This window comes from Mytilus trossulus, chromosome 8 (genome assembly GCF_036588685.1).
Source record: "Mytilus trossulus isolate FHL-02 chromosome 8, PNRI_Mtr1.1.1.hap1, whole genome shotgun sequence".
NCBI classification, from domain to species: Eukaryota; Metazoa; Mollusca; class Bivalvia; order Mytilida; family Mytilidae; genus Mytilus; species Mytilus trossulus.
This window is the reverse complement of record NC_086380.1, coordinates 23,119,438-23,140,489: the sequence shown is the minus strand read 5'-3', so window position 1 is coordinate 23,140,489 and position 21,052 is coordinate 23,119,438. Positions and strand designations below refer to the sequence as shown.

The window sequence follows — 21,052 nt, the reverse complement described above, 5'->3', positions numbered from 1 at the left end:
AATAATTAGGTACTTGTATTTTACAGTACTTGAAATGAACAAAATATTTTGGTACAGAAATAATACAATATTCCATGTTTGAAAATCACAATTTCAAGAGAATTGAAATAGAAAACTTTCAAAATGCTGAAAATGTAACTGTAGTAACCAAAAATCTGTAGTACCTAAATTTCAAGTAAAAATTAAGTACTGTAAAATACAGGTAGCTAAATATTACAATAATTTTAAAGTAACAAAATAGTATTGAATATTAAAAGTATAGATTTCCAGTACTACAAATTTTTAGTACAGAAATAGTACCTATGCAAAAGTAGCTGTGTATAGGGAGATTAGTTTGAGGGCAGAAGGTGGAGGTTTTCTGATATTGATTGCTTCAGTTATTGTCCTGTCCAGATACAATTTAAACAATGTATTTTCACCTCATTTAAAAGATCATTTTAAAGGTATTCCAAGTATACTATTCATACAGTAAAAGCATAGAGTTATATGGGACCAGATCTACAGATCTAAGTCTAGCATCTACACCAGATGTCTTACACAGCTGTTATGAATTGAAATTTATGATAATCAATATGAAATGAGAGCTAAAATCAAGATACTGTACGAGCATTCTACCAAAATATTTAAACTATTAACGAAAAGATTGTCATGGGAACCTGTTAAAAGTCATGGAGTACATTTTGTACTTTCATCAAATAAACATCCTTATAGAATTCATATGATCCAGTGTTCTCTTAGGAAAAAAATGACTAGATTTATAAAAATGGATTTCCTTTATCATAATAATTTGTAGAAAATATTTTGGCACAATTTAACATCAAAGAGCTGGGGAGCTCTGGGGGAAAAGACAGGCTTTTTTTTTTATTTCTTGGGGTATCAATTGATGGTCTTTATACATTGAACAAAAATGTAACAAAACAGTGTGGTTATTAAATTAAAGTGTGTTGTTTATAGATCTAATATCTCAATATTTCCAGGGATTTCATATATATCTAAGCCTGGTCCTCTTATAATCGGAAAACAAAAACATAACAAAAACAAAACAAAGTATAAATACATAAAACTAGAGGCTCTAAAGAGCCTGTGTCGCTCACCTTGGTCTATGTGAATATTAAACAAAGGAAGCAGATGGATTCATGACAAAATTGTGTTTTGGTGATGGTGATGTGTTTGTAAATCTTACTTTACTAAACAGTCTTGCTGCTTACTATTATCTCTATCCATACTGAACTTGGCCCAGTAGTTTCAGTGGAAAATGTTAATAAAAATTTACAAATTTTATGAAAATTATTAAAAATTGACTATAAAGGACAATTACTCCTTAGTGGGTCAATTGACCATTTTCAGATTTGCTCTAATTGCTTTGTTTTTTGAGTTATAAGCCAAAAACTGCATTTTACCCCCATATTCTATTTTTAGCCGTGGCGGCCATCTTGGTTGGTTGACCGGGTCACGCCACACATTTTTTAAACTAGATACCCAAAAGATGATTGTGGCCAAGTTTGGATTAATTTGGCCAAGTAGTTTCAGAGGAGAAGATTTTTGTAAAAGATAACTAAGATTTACGAAAAATGGTTCAAAATTGACTATAAAGGGCAATAACTCCTAAAGGGGTCAACTGACCATTTCGGTCATGTTGACTTATTTGTAAATCTTACTTTGCTGAACATAATTGCTGTTACAGTTTATCTCTATCTATAATAATATTCAAGATAATAACCAAAAACAGAAAAATTTCCTCAAAATTACTAATTCAGGGGCAGCAACCCAACAATGGGTTGTCTGATTCGTCTGAAAATTTCAGGGCAGATAGATCTTGACCTGATAAACATTTTTACCCCCAAGTCAGATTTCCACTAAATGCTTTGGTTTTTGAGTTATAAGCCAAAAACTGCATTTTACCCCTATGTTCTATTTTTAGCCGTGGCGGCCATCTTGGTTGGTTGACCGGGTCACGCCACACATTTTTAAAACTAGATACCCCAAAGATGATTGTGGCCAAGATTGGATTAATTTGGCCAAGTAGTTTCAGAGGAGAAGATTTTTGTAAAAGATAACTAAGATTTACGAAAAATGGTTCAAAATTGACTATAAAGGGCAATAACTCCTAAAGGGGTCAACTGACCATTTCGGTCATGTTGACTTATTTGTAAATCTTACTTTGCTGAACATAATTGCTGTTTACAGTTTATCTCTATCTATAATAATATTCAAGATAATAACCAAAAACAGCCAAATTTCCTCAAAATTACAAATTCAGGGGCAGCAACCCAACAATGGATTGTCTGATTCGTCTGAAAATTTCAGGGCAGATAGATCTTGACCTGATAAACATTTTTACCCCTGTCAGATTTCCTCCAAATGCTTTGGTTTTTGAGTTATAAGCAAAAAACTGCATTTTACCCCTATGTTCTATTTTTAGCCGTGGCGGCCATCTTGGTTGGTTGACCGGGTCACGCCACACATTTTTTAAACTAGATACCCCAATGATGATTGTGGCCAAGTTTGGTTCTATTTGGCCCAGTAGTTTCAGAGGAGAAGATTTTTGTAAAAGTTAACAACGACGACGGACGACGGACGCCGGACGCAAAGTGATGGGAAAAGCTCACATGGCCCTTCGGGCCAGGTGAGCTAAAAAAGTGTACCACTAAATCATCTGAATATTCTTAAAAATCTGTTTAAAATGACCTACTTTAAATAAATAAATACATAATGATGACAGTGCATGTACACCCTCACACTGTAAAGCTGCTTGAAAGTGTTGGTGGCCAAAACAGTTCTCTTAACAAAAATTACCTAAAGTTGATATTGTGCAAAAAAAAACATTCTTTTTTTAATTTTAAAACAAATACTGTAAATTCAGAAACTATTGCTATGTTTTCATTTTTGAAAAATGTGTCATGGTTATACACAACAGGGATGTTTCTCAATATTGCAAAAAATAAAATTTCATTTTAGTCTAAAACGACAAAATTGCAATAATTTCCAAATTTACAGTAATGAATAATTTTGTACCTTAACTTAAAAAGTTCCAAAAACTCAAATGTAATTTTTCTATTCTTGTAGATGATAGACTGTTAAAGTTTGACTTAAATAATCAGTGCCAGCTAGAAGAAGTGATTAGACATGTAGACCTAAAATGTAATCCTATATCTCTCTTGGCAATTCCTACGCCAAGTCTATCATTATCATGGGAGATAACTCTTTCTTCTACTTCTTCCTCAGTTTGTAATAGTTGTCGTTGGACCAGACTAGCATATTTGCCATTATTTCTGAGTAGTTCTGAGTGTGTACCCTCCTCGATAACACAGCCTTTATCTATTACAATGATTCGGTCAGCTTTCTCTACAGTGCTGAGTCGATGAGCTATAATGATTACTGATCTTCCCTTCAGGTTCTGGTAGATAGCTTGTTGGACCTGTAATTATAAAACACACTGTAAGTGAAAACTATCCAACCTTCTGGAGTCAATTTCACAAAAAAACTTATGACTAACATTGATTGTAAGTATATTGATTTGTTCAGGACTTAAGACCAATCTTTGTTGTAAGATTTTTTGTGAAACCGACTCCAGGTTTTGTAGATAGCTTGCTGGATGGACCTGTAATAATAAAACTCACTGTAAGTGAAAACTATCCAACCTTCAGTGTGGTGTAAAATTTTATGATTTTCATTGAATAAGTTATATGAAATATTTTGGCTGTTATTAATTTGGCTGATTTATTCTTTTTATCGATACCTTTGCTTGTGCACTTTTAAATTGGTGGAATTTATTCGAGCGATTTTGTTCTATCCTGAAAATACATGTAAGCGAAAATTTACACCCTGCGAAAATAACCTGGTATACAGTATGTGATGCTTGTGATTCTTCAGATTCTTGTATTTGTCTAGTTGTAATAAATGATTTGTTATACCGTAAAGCGGGTTATTTTTGCGGGTATAAAATTTTATGATTTACCTTAAATAAGGTATACAAAATATTTTGACGGTTATTATTTTTGTGGATTCAAAACTTTCATCAATACCTTTGCATGTATACTTTTAAATTGGTGAAATTTATTCTGGCCATTTTGTTATATCTGTGAAAATAAGCGGAAAACTTACACACCCCAAAAATAACCCACTACATCGGTATTTGTTATAGTAGATGATGATTATGGTGTAGCAGCTGCTTCTTTGAACAATGTTATCTCAATTGGGTGAAATCATGGGCTGTTAGAAAACTCAAACTATTGTACTTAATAGAAGGGAAAGGGAGAATTCACCTGTATTTTGGGGGTTTAATTGTGATTTTCCTCTAGTCTAAAACAAATGCTTAAATGTATAAATAACTTACTAGGTGTTCTGATTCAGAATCTAAAGCACTGGTAGCTTCATCTAGTAATAGGACCACTGGCTTTCTGATTAATGCTCTGGCAATAGCAATTCTTTGTTTTTGACCTCCTGAAAATGAAACACTTCTCTATTAATACACCTTATTGCTATTTGTTCACCATAACTGGACATCACAAAAGTTCCTGTAAAATTTTAACGTCATAAGAGAAAATATTTGACCCCACATTAATGGTAGAGTGATTGTTGTATGACATCAATAGTTCAAGCAGGAAAGATTATCAGGTCAACCGGGACAGATTTAAAAAAAAGTGATAAGGTATATTGAAAAATGGAAGAAGAAAAAGTGAAAATTCTTATTTGGTAAAAAATAAGGTGATATTTTTTAACTTTGAACAATGGAAAGGGAAACACTTGTTTTTAAGAAACAGTTGATTTTTAAAAGAACATAAAGTAAAATTAAATTAAATCAATCTACATCCTGTCCATGTTAAAGATAGAATCATAAATATTGAACATTTCCTTTCAGTATTAAAATTATTTTTGAACATTATATGTAAGTCTCAATGAGTCAAAGGGACATAATTCCTTGAAAAAAAATAAATAGTAATTTCCTGTTGGGGCCTGCACATCTACATAGTTTGTCCTTATTATCTACAAAGTTATATAAAATTGTTCTGTGGTTTCAAGGGAATTGAGATGACAAGAACAGGACTGACTGACAGTCTGATAGATGGATCAAACACATTATACCCTACATAGCTTTGTTTTATGACGTATAATCAAAAAGATTCTAAAAATAGGATACTTTCATTGCAGAAAAAAATCTCTTCAAAGTTACAATTTATTGGTAATACAAACCAGATAACTGTTGTCCTTTTTCTCCAGCCTCTGTTTCATATTGTTTCTCCATTTCCATAATAAATGCATGGGCATTAGCCATTCCAGCAGCATGTTGCACCGTTTCTATGGTAATATCTGAACTTAATCCATACCCTATGTTATCCTTGATTGACCTTGCATACAATACAGGTTCCTGTCCAACTAAGGATATCTGCAAAAAATTGTATACAAAGTTGTAAATATTATTTTTTAATATGAACTGTATTTTAACCTAAAATCCCTTTACTATAGAGACCATCTTTGCTAGCCAAGGGTTACCATCCACACCTGTTCTCTGCACCCTTGGCGGATTGAGATAAATTTCAGAGACACAAGGTAAGGATTTTTATTGGTTGCAGTCAAAACTCGCTGCATCCAATCAGAATGCGCTATAACATGATCACGTGTAAATGTAGAAAGTGTTTGTAAACAATTGCCACATGTTTATTGTGCAACAAATCTTTACATCCCTAAACATATGACTATATTTAGTGACAACTTGAATGTTTTAATCAACTTATAGGAGTTCCCGTGTATGTTCCATGCACAAATGCATGAATGTTGACATATATTTTAGTTTCTGGCTTTACCCAGTGTGTAGAATCTAGATGCTACCGTGTTTTCACCTCAAAATTGAAGAGTTCAAGTGCTACCATTGGTCAGGAATAATGTATTCGGAATGGGCGTGACTTTAATATCCTGATAGATGACATAACATTGTTATCACAAATGTTGGCTCAATCCGCCAAGGGTGCAGTGAATGGGAGTGGATCGTAACCCTTGGCTAGCGAAGATGTATAGAGAAATACATAATGCAAAATGTTTATTTTGACGTTTTTACCTATTTAATATGTCAATATTATAGAATTTTATCAGACTGTTACTAAAATTTAGAGGTTAAGCTAGCTATAAAACCAGCTTTAATCCACCATTTTCTACGTAAGAAAATAAATGTACCAGGTCAAGAATGTGACAGTTGTTATTCATTCGTTTGATGTGTTTCAGCCTTTGATTTTACCATTTTATTAGGGACAATGATTTCAGTCTTTACTTTCCTACGTGTTTAGTATTTTTGTGTACCAGGGTAATGTAAACCTTGTCCTCATTTTCTTAGCTTCATGCAAAAAAGTTTTTAATTAGCCTATTATAGTATAAATATATATATTCTTGAGGATAATTTTTTCTCTGACACAGATCTACCAACAACTAACCTTGTTATGTAAGAATTTGTGATCATATTCCTGTACTGGTTTCTGGTCCAGTAAGATCTGTCCTGTGATTGGTTCATAATAATGTTCTAGTAGATTAATACACGATGATTTACCTCCTCCACTCGGTCCAACTAAGGCTACAACTTCTCCTGGCTGGACAGTGAACGACACATTCTGAAAACAGAATTATCTTATTAACATTATTAATGATGCAAGCTTAGTGATACTGTAAACCAACTAATTTTTGTGAGACAATTAAAAATTTCGCAATTAGAAATTAAAAAAAAAACAAAAAAAAACCGCCAGTTACCAAATCTATATAACATGTATAAATATGGTGTATATATTAATCCACCATTCTGCCTCTGATGAAGGTCCTTTTTGGACCAGAACTGGTCAGATTATGAAACATCACCAGGTGCTGTTAATTATGTGTATTGGTATATATACTATATGTTTATGCTTTTACATTTTTCTCACTGATACACATAGTTAATATGGCTTCTACTAATGAAAGCTTCATTTGGAGTTAATGAGTTTCGAGACCACTTATGTCAGTACACCACTTATATTGCCTAGAAAAATAATGCTAATTTAAATTGTCACAAATATGTATAACTTTGATCTTTCCTAATTAAACTACATCAAGTTAATAAGAAAATCATGAAATAAAATAGTTGTGAAGTGGACTAGAAAGTGATAAATGCAAATTAAAGTATCCGTGAAAATAATTTGGTTTACACTTTGCACTATTCAAAATGAGAGGGTCATGTAAACAGAAAACACCATGTAGCTACAACCTCAGCTAGCCTTATAGTGTATGGCACATCATAAAATGCTAACTCAAAATCATGACATTAATGATAGGTCATTACTAAATGTGACTGAAATGTTCTGATGCATTATACAGGCATCAAATATTAAATAAAATTGAGAAAGGAAATGGGAAATATGTCAAAGCAACAACAACCCAATCATAGAGCAGACAACAGCTGAAGATGAAAACATTTTCCTAAGTCCTTTGGTTAATGTATTACCTCTCTTTTACACAACAGAAAGCCATGAAGTGTTTTTCTCCGATGATGGATCATTGAAAACAGTTAGAAACTGGCTTTTTCCCTATACATTTCAATGAAAATTAACAGTTTGAGCCTTTATATTGAATTTCATTAGGGCTTTTCCAGAAAAAAATGTATGGTTGGGTTGGAAGGCAGTTTTTATCAGCACCCACCACCCAGACAATTGTAATTGAGAATTATAGTGCATTATAGTGTGAAAAGTTGCTCTGATACCCATCACCCATGTATTATTAATACAATGTGCCTTCCAATCCCCCCATACATTTTTTTCTGGAATAGCCCTTAAAAAAAATGTCAAATTCACAAATTTGAAGAAAAAAAATTATATTTTCCCAGTCAGTATGTTATACTGAAAGGGTAAAATATGTTTGACCAAATTTTTTTTTTTTAGTTGAACAGTCCTGCCTGGTGCTCTCTGACATTGCCTCTTAATAACTAAGACAAAGCATTTAATCAAACCCCAGCCAATCCTGGAACTAACATAAATCTTAGAATTATTGTTTGTATAAAAAAGATGTGGTATTATTGCCAATAAGAAAACTGTTTGTGTCTGTGTAACATTTGTGTTATCCAATAGACAATGCTGTTTCTTTCATGTTTACCTTAAGCACGTTAGTGTCTGGTCTTGAAGGATATGCAAATGTAACATTCTTGAATTCAATCAGACCAGAAATCTTGTCTGATTCATCTTCACTCTGGCCAATCACAGACTCTGTATCTATTATGTCCTTGACTGTATTTTTTACAACTGGTTCCCTGTCAATGTATTCAAACACTTTTTCTGATGCTCCTGCTGCCTGCATCAATCCAGTGAATACTTCACCAATTTCCTACAAAATAGGATACAAACCATTAAAAAACAAAATCACAAAAAAAACACAAAAATCAGGTCTATGAATGTACATTAAATATCAAGGACAAAAAGAATGTCAAATTGTTGCTGCTAAAGTTTTAGGATAGACGATTATTATAAGCCTGTTCAAATATATAATATATGCAGTTCACCATGTTCACTGTCTTTTGTTTTGTGCCTGTTTTTTCCCTTGTGGATAGGTATAAGAAAATTAAAGAAATCACAACACTATTGTTTTCTCTTTAATTTTTTTCAAACAATATATAACTGTGAAAATAAATACAACATGTGTGAAACAATTCTTGTGGTCAAAGTCCTCTCAACTATCTGTACTAACTGACATTATTATCACCATTGTAAATTCAGACATCATAGTATTTTATTACCTTTGAATAATGTGACTGGGTGAGTTACACAGTAATAACACTCATTCTGATATCTGGGTCCTGTTCAATATTGTAGCGGCTACATAGTGACTATGTAGCTGCTATTAATATCTATATAGCAGCTAAGATAAATACATGTTTAATAGTCATACATCTTCGTAGCACTATGTAGCAGCTACAACATTGAATGCAACCCTGATGTACATGTCTATACATAGCTTTTTCTTGAAATAAAATAACTAATCTGACTTTTTTGTCCATTATATATACTTGCAATTATTTCAGAATTAACATAAAATTGAGAATGGAAATGGGGAATGTATCAAAGTGACAACAACCGGTAATAGAGCAGACGACAGCTGAAGGCCACCAACAGTATATTGAATATTGAAAGTTCAAATACAAAATGATAACTTACATCTATACAGTTTCCTAGCTGCATTTGATACAGTATGAAAGACACAAGGTTACCACCAGATAAAGTCTTTGTCAGTACTAGATGACCTCCATAGTATAATACTGCAACAGTCAAACCAAGTTCAAAAAGCTGAAAAGATATTATATAAACATGTCAAACCTAGCTGAAATGGTTTGACATTCAATATAGTTTCTGCTATATCAAAATCACATGCAAGCTGCCAATAGTCAAACATAACCACATCATTCTACAAATAGTTTTGTAAATTTTCAATTTTCTAATAAAAAAATCTCAATATCCATTTGTAACCTGCTAAAATATTTGCTTGTTTGACCTTTAGTTTGAAGGCTTTATGAAGTGATGTTTTATTACTGGTGTCAATGTGTTGATAGCGACTGCAATCATGATCCTCCCATTATGGCGGACACAATTACCAGTAAATTTTATAAGGCTGATTTCTCCACTTTAACAGCTTAATTTCAGATGTGTATTTAACAAGAAACTTCTTTGTAAGCATTGCCATTTGAATGTTTTTTCCCTTAATGATTGAAAAGCAACCAAACGAACGAAAATAAAGATAAAAAAAAATATGATGAAACCAAATTGTTTTATAACATACCTGTGTACACCATACATAACCAGCGTACACGTTTGCTTGTTTGACGTTTATTTTGTAGGCTTTATCAAGTGATGTTCTGTAACGGTCTTTCTCTCCGTCTTCATTAGCAAAACTTCTGACGGTCCTGATGGCGGACAAAGCTTCTTCTGCAACATTATTGGCTGCAGCTAAAGCATCCTGAACTTTTGAGGCCAGATCCTATAAAATATCAAATTGAAGTTCTGTTGTACACCTCCGTTATATCTTAAGGCATAATTTTGTTTTACAAATAAAGAGGAGTAGAAGAATGAAATCAAAAAAATAGATAAAACCTATATATATTACAAAATGTATGACCAAAGGGACCTAAAAATCGCAAAATTCAACTGAGGGAGTTGAAACCCTTTTTACTTAAAATATTATGAGTTTATCAATTTTGAGAATTTATGTTTGTTGCTATCAAAATTTGTGTCAGTATCTAAACATGGAATACAAAATGTAATTTCTTTATAAGGCAAGATTAACAAATATCCTTCCATTTCAATTTCTCCCATGTTTATATATCAATTAGAAACACATTTGTTTGTTATCAATGGCAAAATAAGAACCCTTCTTCTCCTACAAATAATAGCACATTCATACTAGAGTGTTGATCAAAGCTCAATAACTGTATAGTAATTATGTTCAAATCTTACTCTATAATATTCCCCATACACTTTAGACACACCCAACACAATGGGGAACGCTATCAACGTCAACAAAGATAGTCTCCATGACAACTTGAACATAAACACAATGATTCCAACACTTAATATCAGGTTACGTGTAAATATATTCATGTTCAAGGTTACTGTGTCTGTCATCACTGTTGTGTCAGAGGTCAAACGTGAGGTTATGTCCCCTACAAAGAAAAAATATATAATAATTTGTATACTAGTAATGTCCCAGAATCAGACTACCAGAGTTTAACTTGACTTTCATATAAAGCTTAAAATTTGAGAGATCATGTCTCATTATGGATTTAAATCAGTGCAGATGTACCTTGGAGGCTTAAAGTGCATGGTTCATAGCTGAAAATTACATCACAAAAGTATGTTCAGCATTTACAGATGTATTGTCAAGTTATATACATGTCTGTATTTTCTACATTGGCTAGAGTTATGGGGGAGGGTTGAGATCTCAAAAAACATGTTTAACCCCACCGCAATTTTGCGCCTGTCCCAAGTCAAGAGCCTCTGGCCTTTGTTTGTTTTGTATGATTTTTAATTTTAGTTTCTTGTGTCGTATTCAGAGTTATGTATGATGTCCTTAATCTCTGAACTAGTAAACATAATTGTTATGGGGCCAGCTGAAGGACGAGATGGTGACAGGGTGTGTGTTTGTTTTGCTTGACAATGCACTGGAATGAAGTCCTTGTTTGTTAATTATGGAAAGGTATCTTACTGATGTACCCATATTTTTACTATTTTATTTATTATGTCTGTTCAGTTCAAGCATCGTTGTAAAGATACCGGAATTTGGTCAGACTTTTGTATAAACTAAGAGATTTAGTGCTATAAAAGCAGGTTCAATCCATCATTTTCTACATTTGAAAATGCCTGTACAAAGTCAGGAATACGACAGTTGTTGTCCATTCGTTTTTGATGTGTTTTGTCATTTGATTTTGCCATGTGATTAGGGACTCTGATTTTATTTTTCTCAGAGTTTAGTATTTTTGTGATTTTACTTTTAACCATAGAATACTATACATGTATAGTGAAGTCTTGTACATTTTACAGAACTGAATCTTACCTGTTTTTACTTTATCAAAGAAGCCTATTTCTTGTTCTATTACAGATCCAAATAATCTGTTCCGTACTCTTATTCCTAAACGTGCCATAGCTAAACTGAAACACCAACCTCGACAACCAGCTGTAATAGAACTATAGAAACGTTATGATAAAATCAGTCAAACAAAACCATGTAAATCTGCAGTTTAAGCTAAAAGCATTGATATGGTCAAACTGGCACGGTCATCTGAAAATAATTCAATAGACCTGATATACATCATGTAGGCTGTACTCAATAATTGTCCTAGATATTAAAACAATATATTTACTGTTACAAAGGAGTAGGTCTGGTAAGGCCCCTTTTTGGCCCCAAAATATAACAGTTTTACAAAATTGTTAAAATGTAAACTTTTATTTATTTATTGGACAGTTGAATGCTTCTGGTACATAAATATGGGCTGTTTTGACAATACAATGCACATATATCGGATTGTAGCACCATTAAGTCATGCTAAATTACTGAAATCTTCAAAATTCTATCATTTTAGTTAAATTTTAGACAGTTTCTGTGTAAAACTAAAGTGACCACATTCGTGTTCATCCTTGATTTTGGAATGTAAGTTGTATTTTATGATAATACATAACATTTTTGACAAAAAACAGTCTGAAAAGTGAAGTGTTTTCTGGCATATTTGAGAGATTTTTCATATTTGAGCTTCAATCGGATCGTTTTTAATGACTTAATCAGTTAAATATCTTTCACATAAACTAATTGAATCAAGTGAAATAGACACTTAAGTGTTTAAAGAGTGGTCAAAATCTTTCGTTAGATGAAACTGAAATTTGAGGCCAAAATGAGTCCTTACCGGACCTACTCCTTTAGATCAGGGTCAAAAGATTTCCTTAAGACAAACCGGAAAACTTCACGATATTTTATAGAACAAAAGTATTTATTGTATATAGCAATATAATATTTCCCACAGAAAGTAACCAAAAGTTAGCGTGCAATAAATCTTCCAAATTCATGACGTCATCAACGACAAAACCTCAGTTTAAACCAATTTTTACTTTCAAATATTATATTGCTATACAATAAAAGGGTTATTGCATGAATATTGGGGAATATTGTCTCTCATAGAACATATATTGCACTCGCAAGCTCTTGCAATATAAAATTCTACTCCGGACAATATTCCCCAATATTCATGCAATAACCCTATAATACTAAATCTTAGTTAACTTTTTACTTACAGAAAAAAATGTGTGGTGAACATTTTATTGCTGTTTGTCATAGCTCAAATCTATTCATTCAGTGTATGTGCACTTGTGTTTAAATGTCTTTTGATTGAGATAAGCTATTTCAATTGATATCTATTTTATAGTGTGTGTTTCTTTGTTGTGATGTTATATCATAGTTTCAGGTAAGAGTGAAGGTATGTACCTATTAAAACATTTGAACCATGGCATTGAATGCATTTGTTTACATCTGTTGTAAGTTAGAACCTGATGTTCAGTGGTTGTCGATTGCTGATATGGTTAATAAGTGTTGCTTGATTTTCGTTTTTATTTTATATAGGTAAGGCCGATGTTTTTCCTAGTTGAATGGATTCACACTTGTCATTTTTGGGGCCCTTTATAGTTTGCTAGCCAAGACTCCGTGTTGAACACTGTACTTTAAGGATGTATTCTTCTGACTTTTCAGTCTCATTCAGTCTCGTTGAAATCTCGTTCTTGAATAATTTCGAAAACATGTTATACAAGTGGAAAATATCAATGAATTTTTAAAAATATTATAATCAAACATAACTCTGTGAAAAAATTGTGTACTTACAATGAATGGTTTTTGAGTAATCCAGTTTTCAAATTTTACGATCTATCAAGTCAGTATTTTTAGCCAAAATTTTGAGAAAATGGGTGAGGGATACAAACTAGAGGCTCCAAAGAGCCTGTGTCGCTCACATTGGTCTATGTGAATATTAAACAAAGGACGCATTTGAATTCATGACAAAATTGTGTTTTGGTGATGGTGATGTGTTTGTATATCTTACTTTACTGAACATTATTGCTGCTTACAATCATTCTATCTATATTGAACTTGGCCTAAGAGCTTCAGTGGAAAATGTTAGTTAAAATTTACAAATTTTATGAAAATTGTTAAAAATTGACTATAAAGGGCAATAACTCCTTATGGGGTCAATTGACCATTTAGGTCATGTTGACTTATTTTTAGGTGTTACTTTGCTGTACATTGTTTCCCTTTACAGTTTATCTCTATCTATAATAATATTCAAGATAATAACAAAAAACGGCAAAATTTCCTTAAAATGACTAATTCAGGGGCAGCAACCTAACAGCAGTATGTCCAATCCATCTGAAAATTTCATGGCAAATAGATCTTGACCTGATTAACAATTTTACTCCCTGTTAGATTTGCTCTAAATGCTTTGGTTTTTGAGTTATAAGCAAAAAACTGCATTTTACCCCTATGTTCTATTTTTAGCCATGTTGGCCATCTTTGTTGGTTGGCCGGGTCACGCCACACAATTTTCAAACTAGATACCCCAATGATGATTGCGGCCAAGTTTGTTTAAATTTGGCCTGGTAGTTTCAGAGGAGAAGATTTTTGTAAAAGATTACCAAGATTTACGAAAAATGGTTAAAAATTGACTATAAAGGACAATAACTCCTAAAGTGGTCAACTGACCATTTTGGTTATGTTGACTTATTTGTAGATTTTACTTTGCTGAACATTATTGCTGTTTACAGTTTATCTCTATCTATAATAATATTCAAGATAATAACAAAAAACAGCAAAATTTCCCTAAAATTACCAATTCAGGGGCAGCAACACAACAACAGGTTGTCCGATTCATCTGAAAATTTCAGGGCAGTTAGACCTGATTAACAATTTTACTCCCTGTTAGATTTGCTCTAAATGCTTTGGTTTTTGAGTTATAAGCCAAAAACCGCATTTTACCCCTATGTTCTATTTTTAGCCGTGGCGGCCATCTTGGTTGGTTGGCGGGGTCACCGGACACAATTTTTAAACTAGATACCCCAATGATGATTATGGCCAAGTTTGGATTAATTTGGCCCAGCAGTTTCAGAGGAGAAGATTTTTGTAAAAGTTAACGACGACGGACGACGACGGACGCCAAGTGATGAGAAAAGCTCACTTGGCCCTTCGGGCCAGGTGAGCTAAAAATGAATTTACAAGAATCATGTACATCCCATATCATTTTGGTCTTTTCAAATTTCTTAGATATGTATTTTGTCAATTATTTATAACAAAAAAGTTGAAATAATGTGCATTATGTTCTTAAAACTGAGAAAAATCACAAAAATACAAAATTGACAGCATGGTAAATTTTACACAAAAAAGCATCAAAATATGATAAAACTTTCTTATATTAACACCTACCTATAGTTTTTTAAAGTAAAATATATTCAGATTGGTCCACTTCATCTTTATAGAAAGTATGAAAAAAAGTTTAATTGTGGAACTGTGATTTTTTCAAGATAATAGTCCAAAAATAGGTAAAAATCGATGAAAAATGGGAAAATCATCAAAATTGGGCATTTTCAAAGGACCGTAGCAAAAAAAGAAGTGCACCACCATATGATTTTTTCTTCACCAATTATTTTGTTACCGTCTTATGAACCAAAAAATCAGGTTAAGAAAAAAAGTTTAATTCTAGAAATTTTTGGCTCCTCAGAGGTGTACATCCTTAACTTTTAATGTTTTTTCTTTTACAAATTGTGACTTTGATGAAGAGATGTCTTATTTGGCACTCATACCACATGCATATGGTTATCATCTAGATCTGTCATATCTGTAAGTGTCTGTCCCAAGTCAGGAGCCTGAAATTCAGCTGTTTTTTTTACTGAATTTGTATTTTGTTTATTGTTTTATTTACATAAATCAGGGCAACATTTTGTTCATTAGAATTGTTGTACAGATGTCATTTCAGGGCCTTTTATAGCTGACCATGCAGGATAGGTTTTATTCATTGTTGAAGGCTGTAAGTTGATCTATATAGTCATTATTTCTAGGTCAATTAATCTGATGGAGAGTTGTCTGGTTATTGATCATATATTACATTTTTTTATTTTTGTAATTACATGTACTTATAATAATAAATATATCACCCTGAACACGCATGAAACATTTGCCACTGAGCTTTATAAAGGCAGCAAACAATCAACAAAGCATAATAAAAGAACCATCCTTTTAACATGGAGTTGTACCACAGTTGTCGTGGTTGTGCAACCTTATAACTGATATGAAAGTCATGGCCATGATGATGATAGGGTACTAACCTTATAACAGATATGACAGCCATGATTATAATTGATTGGGTAAATTTCTTCTGAGATTTCTCTATAACAATACTGTCTACAACTTCCCCAGTGTAGTATGGTATAAATATCTGTCCTGAAAATATAATTGAATATCTTCATAATACAACTGATCAAGTCATGCCAGTGTAGTATGGTATAAATATAATGTATCTGTCCTTGACTAACTGCCTTGGGATGGTAAAATGTTTAAGTATGATTATTGTTCTCAGACTCAAAATTGTACCAATCAAAATGTTGTAAATGTATTTGGTGTTTTAAGCACAAAATTTGTCATCTGAGTTCCTGGTAAAGTTTTAAAACCGAGACCTCTTATTGCTAGTTAAGGTGGTACCCAACACTTTCACTAAAATTAATTTGGCTTGTTTAATTTTCATAAAATTTTGAGAAAGTATTGACCCTTTTACAAAAATATAAAAAAAATCAAAAATTTTTAACCAACCGTTTTGTCAGAAAAATTACACTGGTTATATAGCAGTTTGACAAACACAAATTTTGATCATTGAGAAGCTTAATACTTCTTTTACAACACAACTTAATTAAAACGTTTAGATGAGGTTACAGAGTTATTTCCCTGAAGTGTTAGGTACCATCTTAACAATCATGAAAATGATATTACACAGATTCTTATCTTACTAGCATCACTATTTAAAAGTAATACTGTACTTTTTCATGGGGACAAATCATTATAGACTGGGGAAAATATTAAAATTTCAAATTCATGGTTCAATTTTACAAAGAAAATAAACATTTTCCAAGTAGATAATTAAAATTTAAGACAAACAGGATGCCAAAATTTCACTAAGAAATTGTAAACAGTCTGAAGTAACCATATAAACACAATAAACTGACATTCAAAATTTACATATATACTATACCTGTAGATGATATGGTCAAAAATATAAATCCCATGATTATAAATGGTATGTCTGGCTTTGAGTGGGAAAAAAGTCTAAATATAGTAACTTTGGCAGTCGTCTTTGGTGATTGGTCACTTTGTTCATCACTGGATCCAATCAAAGGTTCTCTTTCTACTTCATCTCCATCTTCTTTGTTTATACTCGTGTTATTCACCTCAATGTTTATGTAAATTTTACTTAAAAATAAGCAATGAAGAGACATCCATAAACAAGATATGTGTGTCCAAGAAAATATCAACCAAAACCACTTATCTGTCAATGTTCCTGGAACTTCTGATCGTATTAGGAGTTTTATAATTGTATATATACTTGTTGCTAAAGAAGCTATAAATATCACAGTTTTAATTTTTCTTATTCTATAAATAGAATCATATGAATATCTGAAAACAGATAGTGAAAGCCCCATGGTGAGACAGAATCGTAAAAATCCAAATACAAACAAATCAAAAACAGATCTTTGGAATGAAAAATGGTGCAGTCCTTGTTGTAGATGATGCTTAAATTTGTTTCCATGACAAAATAAAATGGTTATTGTTGCCATATCAACGATGCTGATTAATGTAGTGACTAATACTGTTGGTAATTTTCTCATGATTCTTGATTCACACTCCACGGAAAAATCTGAAATAATAAAATTTCATTTTCGGTCATCAAGGAATCATCATGATCATGCTGAAATAGAGAGTATCAAAACACAATCTCTTCTCAATAATTTAATGTATACACTATGTTTAGTTTAGATTAGTCAATACAAGATGTTGGTCGTTTTAAATTACAAATTGAAGTACAATTGTATGGAGGAAGTGGAGAGTGGATAAAATGTAAAAAACTTGAGGATGCAATATTAATTGACAAGAACCTAGCTATAATCATAAGGCTGAGACAGTACAAAAACAAAGGAGAACATGAATATTGATATGTCATTATTATTTTGTTTTTCTCATAATGAATAGTAAAGGGGGGATTATAGAGCTGTTTTAGTATGTGTGTCTACTTAGCTGTAGAACGTAACTCTTTTGGGCATTATCAATTTTTTTTCCATTGCCGACCTACACAGACTTACTGACTACATGTATGATGAGTTACAGATCAAGATTTTAATTATGTGAGTCTGATTGGATGAGTTACCGATTAAGATTTAAAGAGTATGTTTGTTCTTCTCCCCTGATATTTGCTCTAATCACATGAAGGCTTTGGACTTAAAAAAATCTCATGAAAATAATAGTCATACTGACTTTTTTCTACGCATGCTTTCAGATGTTGAGCTTATTTTTAAAATGACTCAGATGAGTTGCAAATTGAGTGTACATTATCCTGATTATGTTCCATTTGGCTGTTTTGTCAAAAATGTCAGATTCTGAATTTGAAAAAATTGTGAAAATAACAGTTACACTGACTTTTTTATGCTGCATTTATGGGCATTATGTTTTTTAACTGTGTGTGTTTGTTGGTCCATTCGTCCCTCTGTTCGGCTTTATGTTAAAGTTTAGGTCAAGTGAGTTTTTGATAAAGGTCAGGTCAAATCAATTTTAAACTTAGTTCACATGTTCCCCATGATGCATGTATGACATTTCTAATTTTGATGCCCAATTAGAGTTTTTGACCCCAATTTCACTGTCCACAGCCTATAGACATGATAGAAAATGCTAGTGATAGTAAGGCATCCATGTACTTTGGACATTCTTGTTTTTTTGTTTTGTTTCCCATGCCAATGCATAGACTTTTCAAGATACAAAATTAATGTATTTTTTCCTGTAATCATTCATAATTTTACAGCCTGAATTTCATTCATATCCGTACCAGAATTTGTTATTCTTTTAGACACACAATTTCGGATCAATACTCATTATTATTGAATTACACACACCTAGGTCTTAACCATTGTGCTACGTTACTATTTTATTTTAATTTGTTTTCTTACTATGACAGATAAGTTATAACAAAGTGAATCCACGCTAGTATTAGTAACTCGAAGTGAGATCAAAGTAGGAATAATCCGTATCAAGAATTTCTCATTTGGAAATAACAAACAATTGGACAGATCTTATTTCAGAATATAGCTTGGGGAGTTGAATTGTGTGTAGATCGATTCCCAGGTATTGAGACAGATAAGGTATTTCTTTTTCTTTTGTTTGTTGCCTTTAAAAAAGATATTTTAACAGAAATTTGATACCCGGAAATTCAGTTTGACATTCTAAATTTAGAGTGTTAAAATGTGTCGAATGGACACGACTTCACTCCGTTTATTGAATTATTTTTAAAACTACATATTATAAAACGGTGTGAGACATACACAATTCAAACGTGATATAAGACTGATAAGTGAGAGTTAAGAGGAAAGAAACAAATGCCTCATTTTATGTATATATAATATATATATTGATAAATTATGAATAAACATTGCTGCCAATTATCGACCAAACGAGAAATCTGATTATTAGCTAATTAACGTGTTACAAACCCTGGGTCAATATAAACAATTGCTGAACATGTGGTAAACCTATTCAATGTTTCAACTATACTTGATATGATAGAACATAACTATAATATACGGCATAAAAATGATAGTTCAAGAAAAGCTTTAATTTCAAAGCACACAGGTTCCGAGGGGTTTATGTTGCTCCGTCAAGTTTGAAAAGTTTTTAAGGGTATGCATTGTATGTTTTGGCCTTTTCCCTCGTTTTTTGCCATGCTGCTGTCAGTCTATTTTTGCGTTTGAATGTCCCTTTTGGTATATATCGCCAACCTTTTTTTTTTTTTTGTCTCAGTACGTTTACATTTACAGACCATGTTTCACCACCAGAAAATCAACTTTTCTCATTACAATACATACATGACATATATATCTTAATACTGACTTGGCCGTGTTGTCATGGTTGTAGTACATTTGAAGTTTAAGGAAAAAACTAATGGCATGGCATTTAATTACTAGTAATAAATTTAGTTTAAACCATCAAGGCTTTCTTAATTCCATATAAACAATTGTTTATTTTGCAGGTTTTGCCTAGAGTCATATCATGTTGCCAAAAGATGGCAGCACTAAGAAGATAGTAAGTAAGCTGTCGGCTCATATTCCTGCCTTCACAGACATTTTTGATGAGGAAACATTCTACATCTTCTTCATCTGTTTGACTGTAATCACAGTCTCACTGGCAATATACTGTTCAAGAAAACTCACCATAAAGGATGCAGGACATGTGGATTAGAAATTACCTGCAACGGTGAATTATTTAGTGGTCAGAAGTTCCTTGATGGTTCAGACACTTCACATCACAGTATAGACCACCATAATGAATGTTCACAGAATAATGAGAAGTTCATTCGAATGGGTGTGTCTCGCTAACTTGAGTAACTTATTATATGTTACTATAAACCTTTGAGTTTTATTTTATAGTTGTATTAGAAAATATTGATTGTGCGTTTTACCCCTGTCTTATATTTGGTTTTTTTACCCAATATATATGTGTGCACATGTGAAATAAGATGTCAAGTGTGTATGATATGGTTAAGTTAATAAATCAAGATGTTTGAATAAATCTGTTGTACTTTTTAACGAAGTTTCTCAGTTTTTGTCGAGCCTGCAACTTATGTCGCAGAAAGCTCAACATACGTGACATAGAAATAGTGATCCGTCGTCGGCGGCGGCGGTGTTATCTAACTTCTTAAAACTTTAATATTTAAGAAGGTGGAAGAACTGGATGCTTCATTCTTTGTATATAGATGCCTCATGTCACGAAGTTTCCTTCAGTGACATGTCTAATTTCCTTAACCTCATTTGACCTCATTTTCAAGGTTCTGTGACTACTTAAAAAAGAATATTGTCAATATGTTAAATTCTCTCTTATCACAAGTAATATAATGACTTTATTTGGTATGTGCGTACCTTGCAAGATCCTCACGCCTGTCAGACAGTTTTCACTTGAGGTACGGTGTACATGTCCAACTGGCAGGTGTCATCTGACATTGACCTCAATTTCATTGTTCAGTGGTTATAGCTAAGTTTTGTGTTTTTGTCTGTTTTGCTTATACTGTATGAAATAGGTCTACTATATTTGTTTTATGGAATGATTGTTAGATGTACATGTCTAGTTGGCAGGTGTCATCTGAACTTGACCTAATTTCCATGATTCAGTGGTCAAAGTTAAGATTTTTTAGTTGGGGTTTTCTGCTAGTACTATATGCAATAGATCAACTATATTTGGTGAATGGAAATATTTTATGATCTATATGTCAGTCGTGCAGGTT

General features: G+C 32.4%; 1 protein-coding gene across 1 annotated transcript; it reads right to left on the bottom strand.

Annotated features, from left to right (window-relative positions):
- Positions 1 to 2,916: 2,916 nt before the first annotated feature.
- LOC134681759 (ABC-type oligopeptide transporter ABCB9-like) lies at positions 2,917 to 17,837 on the bottom strand. Its single transcript, XM_063541405.1, has 11 exons — positions 16,766 to 17,837; positions 15,849 to 15,963; positions 11,551 to 11,681; positions 10,455 to 10,660; positions 9,781 to 9,978; positions 9,162 to 9,290; positions 8,107 to 8,334; positions 6,426 to 6,599; positions 5,194 to 5,386; positions 4,337 to 4,443; positions 2,917 to 3,418 (listed from the first exon to the last, which is right to left on the bottom strand). The coding sequence occupies exons 1-11, from the start codon at positions 17,397 to 17,399 to the stop codon at positions 3,098 to 3,100; spliced, it is 2,436 nt and encodes an 811-aa protein (XP_063397475.1). The 5' UTR covers positions 17,400 to 17,837; the 3' UTR covers positions 2,917 to 3,097.
- Between the last annotated feature and the right edge of the window lie 3,215 nt (positions 17,838 to 21,052).

Bases quoted from the DNA above. Each gene is read 5' to 3' on its own strand.
- LOC134681759 (XM_063541405.1), bottom strand. From the start codon at position 17,399: ATGAGAAAATTACCAACAGTATTAGTCACTACATTAATCAGCATCGTT. The intron at 9,291-9,780 runs GTATGTTATAAA...ATATCTTTTCAG, and splicing joins GTTATGTATGGTGTACACAG to CTTTTTGAACTTGGTTTGAC. The intron at 5,387-6,425 runs GTTAGTTGTTGG...AATTTTTTGCAG, and splicing joins ACAAATTCTTACATAACAAG to ATATCCTTAGTTGGACAGGA.